The sequence below is a fragment of the Aegilops tauschii genome, chromosome 5, assembly GCF_002575655.3.
Source record: "Aegilops tauschii subsp. strangulata cultivar AL8/78 chromosome 5, Aet v6.0, whole genome shotgun sequence".
In the NCBI taxonomy this organism is placed as follows: Eukaryota; Viridiplantae; Streptophyta; class Magnoliopsida; order Poales; family Poaceae; genus Aegilops; species Aegilops tauschii.
In genome coordinates, this window is record NC_053039.3 from 455,989,315 (window position 1) to 455,998,865 (window position 9,551).

General features: G+C 43.4%; 1 protein-coding gene across 1 annotated transcript; it reads left to right on the forward strand.

Annotated features, from left to right (window-relative positions):
- The first annotated feature begins 721 nt into the window (after nt 1-721).
- LOC120964916 (uncharacterized) lies at nt 722-9,304 on the forward strand. Its single transcript, XM_040389973.1, has 12 exons — nt 722-1,225; nt 1,319-1,474; nt 1,573-1,776; nt 1,863-1,968; nt 2,019-2,083; nt 2,175-2,460; nt 2,580-2,752; nt 2,868-3,029; nt 8,629-8,757; nt 8,832-8,947; nt 9,026-9,101; nt 9,188-9,304. Exons 1-12 carry the CDS (start codon nt 722-724, stop codon nt 9,302-9,304), a joined length of 2,094 nt encoding a protein of 697 aa, XP_040245907.1.
- Nucleotides 9,305-9,551: the final 247 nt, after the last annotated feature.

Genomic DNA, 9,551 nt, shown 5'->3' on the forward strand with positions numbered 1-9,551 from the left:
TATGACACTAGATTTGTTTGTGCGTGTATTAGATTAGATAGCCCTACGATTGCAAATTAGTTTCTGCATGTTGTTTGTTGTCTTTCACTTGTAGGTTGGATTGATAAATAAACAAGAATTTTTAATCAGTGTTAGTTATAGCATAGTCACTTTAAGTTATAGCAATGCCCTAAGACATGCATGTTGCAACTATGAGACGCCCACTAATATTGTATGTGTTGCATGTTTCTTTGATGCATGTTCCAGTATGCGTAATTTTGTTTTTTCTCTATTTGATTTACTGTTAATTAGGCACTTTCACCGAGTCTTATATCTATTTGTACAACGCCATATGAAAATAAATGATTAAATAAATTATGTTACTTTTGATTCTGAAACTAATTGGTTAAATAAGTACTTGTTAAACTATCATTTTATGTGCTGCACGTGTCTTTGCTGAATGTTTCAGTATGAATGAATTATGTTGTATAGTTTTCTATCTACTGTGGGATAGTGTATTCCATTATTATGTTTTATCCAACAATATGTTAGGAAAAAGTTGATTAAATAATTTATGCTACTGTAACCAAGTTTATTTTTTAACAGGATGGATGAACTCAATGGAGAAATTGTTTGCGCCATTGAAAAATGGTGCAAACTTCTTTACGGTCTATCTTCCGGTCAACGCACCGCACTTGCCGAAACAACACTGCGTAGCATGCTTCAGATACCTTCGCTGAAGATGCGTAAACTGTTGATCCGGTACATGGTTGAGATTTTTGATCCTAGCAAGGGCAGATTCATTGTACAAGACTTGGTTGGCGAAGTGTCTCTCGGTGCCGTGGATGTTGAGTGCATCTTGGCCTTGGAGAACCACGGACTGTCGGCAGAAGGTATTCTCAGTGAGGAAGGTGAGGATGTTAAAGATCGAGTGCCGCCTCAATTCCTGAGCAAGACCACATGTAATATAGTCAACGATGATCTGATTGTGGACATCACAAAAAATAAATCTGCCGACGACGATTTCCTTCGGAGAGTTGTCCTCGTGTTGCTTGGAACAGTTCTTGCTCCCATGTCGAGCAAGACTGTCCCAAAGCAATATTACGCATTGGTGGACGATGTGAAGCGTATATCCAAGATTAATTGGAACGCGTTCACCCTCCGGGTTCTGCTGAACTGCCTTCACAACGTGAGGAAAGGCAAACACCTCCGCCAATGGCCGAGAGGGAACTTAGCTCTCCTGCAGGTACACCTTTCAGACTTGTACCATTGCAAAAAAAATATGATTGCTAATTTACCTGCTGTATAGCACTAACTGTAATTTTTCATATTCATGCAGTACTTGTACTGGGAGAAGGTTCAGCCTCTGGAAGGTGAATGCGCATTCAATCCTAGCTTGTCCATGGAACATCTAATGAGAAATTGGACTGAAGCTGCAGCCTCTAGGAGAGACAAGTTTGATTATGACCACGACCGTGGCCGTGGTAACATCAAGGTAATTCATTACGTTGGGTACTTCTTAAATCTTTTATATAACATAATTAATTGTATTAATATTTTTATTGATCACATGTACTTGTATTTCACATGCAGATTGAAGACAACATAACCAAGGACTATAGGGAGCAGGAGCGCAAAGTACCCGAACCAGAAAAGCCAAAAATGAAGCCCGCCGTTGGTGCGGCAAAGAAGTCCAAGTTAGCCTCAAACGCGGACGAGATGATGAAGCTCATCATGAAGCGGTGTATGGATTACATACACAGCCAAATGAAGGAAATACCGGATCAAGTAGCCGAGGTGACACACCCTTAATTCTATGTTTACAACATTTTTTAAGTTACAAAACCATGCCCACATTAATTAATATTTTTTATGTAATGCAGAGATTGTTAGAGAAGTTGGACCAAAATGGTGTGATGTACAAGCCAGCGGCTGCTATGGCTTTCGGCAACAACGATGCAGACAAAGAAGTGGATTCCTTTGATAATGGTCCGCCAGAAAAAAAGAATTCGTGTACAAGGATGACTCTGACGGTCTAGAGCCGGTGATTGATTTGACACAGCCTGACGAGCTTGTTGGAAACCAGAACAACGATGATGAGGAAGTATGTTTTCATTTATTTGTCTTCATTTATCTCAATTATGCATCTTCATTTTCGTAAACTGAACCTATCACATTATTTCTTTGTTAACCAGAAAACATCTGCCAAGTTAAATGTTGACAAGACAACGAACTCTACTGATGAGTGCGGCGCAACACCGGAGAACCCTTGGATCATAGGTAATTCTCCTCGAGCAGAATCATCCGACATTGACATTTCTGCAAGTTCTATTGACAGGATGGTGGGTAAGAGAAAGGGGAAAAAGTCTGCAGCAACCGCAAAAGAAGACGATGTTATATCCGGGAAGCGCCGACGGACCGTTCCCAAGAAATTTGAATCCCCCTTTGCACTTGACAAGCCCAGCAAGCGAAACGCACGCGGTACTAAGCCATTCGGCAACACTGCCGCAACTAGAGGTACCGTTACTAGCTAACTTAGTGCTTAATTTACTACCATTTCATGTACTCACCGTTCTTGACATTCGTAATTTATCATGCAGCTCTGTTTAGTGACCATGACGTGGAAGGCTCTGTTAAGGATGATTTGACACCGGAACTCATCGATACTGCTATTACGTTTGTGGAGGCAGCTGATCGGTCTGAGAAGAATATGACAAAAAGAGTTTACTACAATGAACGTGGCACCTCTGTGACTGTGGAGAGTATACGACCGGTACTTGAGCATACATGGCTGGCGGATGACGTAAGATCTATTAACATGTCCTGCTATTTAAGTGCATAATCTAGGTGTCACCTATGAACATAAAATGTTCTATTATTTTACGCAGATTATCGATGCTTATCAGACACATTTGGCTCTGCGCATTAGTCATGATCGGTACCTCTGTCTAGCCTGGAGGTCCAAATACCTTGTTGATCGTGCTAAGGCACGAGACAACCCTAAGCCGTCGAAATACAACATGGATAGTGCGCTGAGCAGAGCTGGAGCAGTACGTAGGGTTCTGGACGAGTATACCGTCTGTCGTGGAATTGTCACGGCAGATGTCCTAGGGTGAGGACTTAGTCGTGAGGCCAGCGCATCTATGTAGTAGCTTGAGAGGGGTTGAGCGGAATCGAGAGACGCAACACAAGACGAGGATTTAGACAGCTTCGGGCCCCAGGAAACATCATCCGGTAATAACCCTACATGCTGTTTGAGGCTAGATCTCATTACGCTCATGAGGGAGTCGCCGTAAACTGGCTCTCCTCTAATTGTGTCTAGCCCTAGAGATTATTGATTGTTGCCTCTCCCTCTTTGGGAAGCCCTACCCCTCCTTATATATGTTGAAGGGGCGGGTTACATGTGGAGTCCTATTAGGATTGGGACTAGTCTATCTCTAATACAAACCGGATACAAGTCCAGGTCTTAACTCCTTGTAAGATAAATATTCCTCATGCCTTTCCTTGTAAACCGGCCCACCATAGTATGAATCGGCCTTCATGAACCGCCCGTTGGGCCACCGGGTCTTGTCGCTCCTCTGACCCGCCTGCCGGATTACCAATGAATCGTAAACCACCAGGTCCAAACGGGTCGCCAGTGAATCGTCAATTCTCAGCCGGATCTCAAGTAAACCGCCAAGTCCGGCCGGGTTATACTTCCGGCCGGTTTACGCCGCGGGGTATATCCCCGACATTAGCCCCCAGTTTAATTTGGATTTATCCATGTTAAACTGATCCTGTAAAACAAACACAAGAACAAATTTGACAGGTTGTGCTCCGGGTTAAGAATTCTTGTAGACCGGCACCTGATCATCCTTAAGTCCTTGTCATTTCCTCCTTCTAGAAAATCCGGGTCAATAGACCAGCTTCATAATCAATTAAGTTGTAGAATAAATATTGTAAATAAAAAATCCATTTGAATCGGCCTTCAATGCTCTGACTTGACAAAAATATTGGTCTTCAAATATTCAACTGATATCCGCCGGTTTGAAAATGTAGAACTTGCCGGTTTATCATCGTCAAAATTGCCGGTTTATAAATATTGATGGCACCGGGTCATAATTGTTGTCGACACCGGGTCATGTAATTGATCTTCCTGATTTGCTCAAAACTGATAAACTGAAGACGTTCCTCCTTTATATGCATAATACCTATAGCCCCCAAGTCTTAAGAGGAGAACATAGTGATAACTTAAGACTTGCTCCAATAAGTGTTTTCAACCTTGAAGAAATCCGGTTTGTTCATCTCAATCATATAAACTGAATACTCCATATATGTAGCCCCCAAGTGCCGGGTTGTCATGCTTGCAACAACCTGGGACTTGTAATTGCTTATAAAAACTTCAATCAGTGTAGCCCCCAAGGGCCGGCTTAGTAAGATAATACTAAACCGGGACTTGATATATACTTCAATGAAAATAACATCTTATAATGTAGCTTCCATCGTAGGGCTTGAACCCACGTCCACAAGGTTAAGAGCTTTGTGCTTTACCAACTGAGCAATGAACCCTTTAATATAATGGATTAAGGCTTGTATACCTTGAATGTTTGACAGGAGCAATTGGTAGCCCCCAAGGGCCGGCTCATTATGATGTGATGAGTCGGGTCTTCAATAAGGTCAATAAAAAATGACTTTGCATTAGCCCCCAAGTGTCATGGTGCATGCTTGCAACGACATGAGACTTGCATGTAATCTCAATTAGAATAATGCAACCCCCAAGTGCCGGGTCGTAAGCCTGCGGCGACTCGGGACTATTCCTTCCATTGTAGAATAAATCATATCCTTTGATAAAATAATAGCCATTGCGCTAAAGCGACTTTGAAAACCTCAATAATACCGGTTACTAATAACCATAATAAAAATCTAGCCATGTTGGCTATTCAAGACAATATAATCCGGTATGAAAACCTTATTCATTCAATATCATAATGAAAATTCAGCCAAGTTTGGTTGTTTGAATAATATAACCCAATGATTTATAAGCGCATGATTCCAATGGCGCAATCCAAATATATACTGGCGACTTATAGTCCAAAGCCAGGCCGGGTTAATAAACGCCGGTGATTTATAATCACGCTTTATTCAACCTGTTTCTGCATACAACAAGTTTAAAGTGTCCTGTGACATTAAATCACATCATTGGTTGGCCAACTTTTGTAGTAAAAGGTGATAACCCCAATCTTGAGTACTAATAACTCCTTCCATATTGCGCCGGTTTATGATAAAACTGTTCCGGGTTGTGATAAACACCGGATTAACCATATATAATACTGGCGACTTGTAGTCAAAACCAGACCGGGTTGATAATCTCCGGATTATGACTGATCATATACTGACAATTTGTAGTTGATAGCCTAACCGGGCTGATAAACACCGGTTTAACCATATATAATACTGGCGACTTGTAGTCAAAACCAGACCGGGTTGATAATCTCCGGATTATGACTGATCATATACAGACAACTTGTAGTTGATAGCCTAACCGGGCTGATAAACACCGGTTTCAAAATGTCACAAATCTTATTAAAACAAAGAAAACTCAGCAAAAGGCAAATAAAAACCGTTGTAGTCGAGGCTTTTCACGGGCTGCCAGGCCCCAAATTTGATCAAGAGGTGTAGCTATGGTTCGGGTTCGACCAAGCCCCCAAGTGATGCTGTGGCATTACGCCGATCAAGAGGTGTAGCTATGGTTCGGATACGACCAAGCCCCCAAGTGATGTTGTGGCATTACGCCGATCAAGAGGTGTAGCTATGGTTCGGATACGACCAAGCCCCCAAGTGATCAATAATATGATAAGCCAATAAGGCAGGATACCCATGTTTGAACCGCGCATCATGGAAGCAGGTCCTCTTCGGCAACCTTTAACTTTTTGCAAGAGATAAATTCTTCTTGAACCGGGATTTTAAACCGGATATTGAGAGCTTCAAAGCTTTGTGGGAGACATCTTTCTCTTGAACCGGATTTTAAACCGGAATCTTCATTTTCAGCCGGAAATTTTCTCACGGCATTTAAACTCGAACTTGCGAGAGATTAATTCTTTTTGAACCGGAAATTCTTAAACCGGTTTTAAGAGCCCCAAGTGATGCTGTGGCATTGCGCCGATCAAGAGGTGTAGCTATGGTTCGGGTTCGACCAAGCCCCCAAGTGATGCTGTGGCATTACGCCGATCAAGAGGTGTAGCTATGGTTCGGATACGACCAAGCCCCCAAGTGATGCTGTGGCATTACGCCGATCAAGAGGTGTAGCTATGGTTCGGATACGACCAAGCCCCCAAGTGATCAATAATATGATAAGCCAATAAGGCAGGATACCCATGTTTGAACCGCGCATCATGGCAGCAGGTCCTCTTCGGCAACCTTTAACTTTTTGCAAGAGATAAATTCTTCTTGAACCGGGATTTTAAACCGGATATTGAGAGCTTCAAAGCTTTGTGGGAGACATCTTTCTCTTGAACCGGATTTTAAACCGGAATCTTCATTTTCAGCCGGAAATTTTCTCACGGCATTTAAACTCGAACTTGCGAGAGATTAATTCTTTTTGAACCGGAAATTCTTAAACCGGTTTTAAGAGGTTCAGAGCTTTGTGGGAGAACAGATTTCCCTTGAACCGGATTGTAAACCGGATATTTGAGAGCTTCAGCGAGACTGACTTCCCTTTAGCCGGATTTTAAACCGGAATCCTTTCTGATGACCCGAAACTTCTTCACTGAGCCGGGTTTTTGTAACTGTCATATATTTTCTAAGCCGGAAATTTTCTGACGGCCTTTAAATTTTCATCCATATGGTAGTAGCCTCCGGGACCGGGTTATCTTTCCCTCCAACGTCCTGGGGTTCTTGACTTCACTAAAACCCAGCAACATTTGCTGAGTCATATTACTGTAGCCCCCGAGTCTCAAGGTGACTTGAGGAGTTGACTTGAGATTCTCCATATTTGACCGTGATATAAACCGGCATAACTTGTATATCATTGGTGGTGATAGCACGATGTAAATCCACAGAAGGTTGAGGTGACTGCGGCGGGTTATAAATGATCCCGTATGAGCCGTGTCAGCAACTCGGCCAATGGTTTCTTCCAACTGGTGATTTGAAGTTAACCAAATTGTAGTGGCGGTGAAATGTGCGCCTGCCCATTAAACCACCTAGTGCAGACAGTGGTTGATTGCATATGATAATTTGCCTCCGTTTTGTTGAAAGAAAACCGGGCTACCCAAGCTGTGACTTGCTCATACTCAATAACCAGCTCATGCAGACAGGTGCGGCCCGGTATGTTGATGTAGACCAGGCCGCGAGAGACGGACGACAAGGACGGCCGCAGCATCGGAGGCAGCTCGGATAGATGAGTCGGCCGCGGCATTGTAAGCCGGTGCGGATGGGGAAAATCGGCATCAGTGTCGTAAACCGACACGGTCGGGTGAGAGTTAATCGCGGGTGCGGTCCCGGCAAGCTGATGCAAACCGGGCCATGGGGACTTGGGGAAGTGCAATGATGAAGGCGGCTCGACAGCGGGTCTCAACGGGGACTGGCCACGGCGGCTCAATTGAGGCCTGGCCGGTCTAAAAATGGCTGCTAAGAGCGGCGGCTCACCGTGGAGCAGAGGAAAAAACCTCACTATTAACTTTGAAAAAACTTCATCATTAATCTTGGGATCCGTGTGGTAGTTTGATTCCTCGGTTGATCTTTTAACTACTAGAATTACTATCTGTCAGTCCAGATTGGGTCCTTCATCACGTGATCCCCTTTTCTCTATTCCTCCTTAGTCTCATGTGGGAGTGGATGCCAAGTCTCCTCTAGCAAAGTCTTCGGTGGCACTTGATGACAGAAAAAACTGAACTAGAAGCAGGGAACAAATCCGACTAGACCTCAGATCATACTCCGGTACTCGTGCGTATACTGCTTCAAGGATTGGTAGTACTAGTGTAGAACGACCCGGTTAACTGACAAGTCAGCTCCGTCTCGAAATTTTCTTCATGGTCTTGCCTTATCCTGTCGCAGCGTACGACGGCTCAGGGCGAGGTTGGCGCCGCAAAATCGTCCGAGTCCGTGTTCACGTCTGGGTCCTTTTCCAAGTCGTGGCCGGTTTGAACAAATCGTCCGAGTCGTGTTGAGTTTTTGCCTTTTACATCTGGCTGCACGCGTACGGATCCGACACCAGCGTGGCTTCCAGATGAATAGCAGTACTACTTGATTGATCTTGACGGGAGTAGTTGACATGTTTTTGATCTCGGCCTGGAGTAAACAGTAGCTTCGATTGATGGCCTCTGGACTTGCAGGGTGTCCAAACGGTCTTGGTGATGACTAATTTATATAAAGGGAAATTGATCTGGTTTCAAGTTGACGGCTCCTGCTGACTTAGCAACTCGCAGCAGCAAACATCTCGCAACCTCAATTTTTTTTTTGAACCTTAAATCTCACAAACTATGAACCAGAACCGATGAACTCAAAGCTGATGTAGATGCGCTGGCCTCACGACTAAGTCCTCACCCTAGGACATCTGCCGTGACAATTCCACGACACCGTCCGTGATAAGGTACGATATGTACTTACTAGTTCATTAACGCTCATTTTAACAAGCATTATTGCATCTGATTACAAATGTGTTCCACATTTTAGTCGTTTATCCCGTTGAACGTCGGCAATACACACTGGATCACCGTGGTGATGCACAACTGCAAGAAAGAATTCCGAGTTTTTGATTCGCTCTATCCTCTCGAGTTCTCTCTCGACACTGTGAAAGCACTGGTACTCTCCCCAACATCGAGCATTCTTCATATGAAATGTCATATGGTTTCTCACTACTACTTTCTTTGAAATAGCGACTAGCATTAGCAATAGATATGGAAGAGGCAAACCGTATTACACCTGGCAAATATCCAGACGTCACTAAGTGGCCTATCACAGCTCAGATGGACATGCCACAACAAGAGGACGGGTGAGTTATGGTTCATCTTTTTCTACTTACGAAAGACATGTTCGTGTGCACGGTGACTAATTTTTGCATATATATTAGGAACTCTTGTGGCCTTTTGGTGATTGAAGTTATGGAGCATTGGGACGGGGAACGATGGACCACCGATTTTACCCAGGTAATTTGTCCTCTCTGTTCGTACACTTGAACATTTGTCGTATAATACCAACTTCTATTCATTAAACCTTCTTCTAAAAATTGCAGAACATGGTTAATGCAAGGAGAAGGCGTCTCGTCACCGAGTTGGTTCTCTCACCTACCAACACGCTCGAATGTGTGAAGAACAAAATTCGCGACATCGCAAAGAAACGCAAGGTGTGAAAACATCATACATGATTAAAGATTCTAGTTTTAGTCGTTTGTTTTAAGTTCGGAAGCACGTTTCCCGGCATGTTAAACTTTGATTTTCGATCATTCATGTAATAAGCACGATACCTTGGATTTTGTCTGGATTTTTGGTCGCTTACACATACATGTGTATGTGTAAGGCAGTCAGACTATACGTTTCGTACCAATAAATTTTTGCTTCACTTCATTTGTTCTACCTTAATATTTTTTGCTGCTGTGT

Coding starts and splice junctions, on each gene's coding strand:
- LOC120964916 (XM_040389973.1), top strand. CDS start 722: ATGCGTAAACTGTTGATCCGGTACATGGTTGAGATTTTTGATCCTAGC. Junction 1,475..1,572: donor GTGGCCGTGGTAACATCAAG/GTAATTCATTAC, acceptor TTTCACATGCAG/ATTGAAGACAACATAACCAA. Junction 3,030..8,628: donor CGCTGAGCAGAGCTGGAGCA/GTACGTAGGGTT, acceptor TCCACATTTTAG/TCGTTTATCCCGTTGAACGT.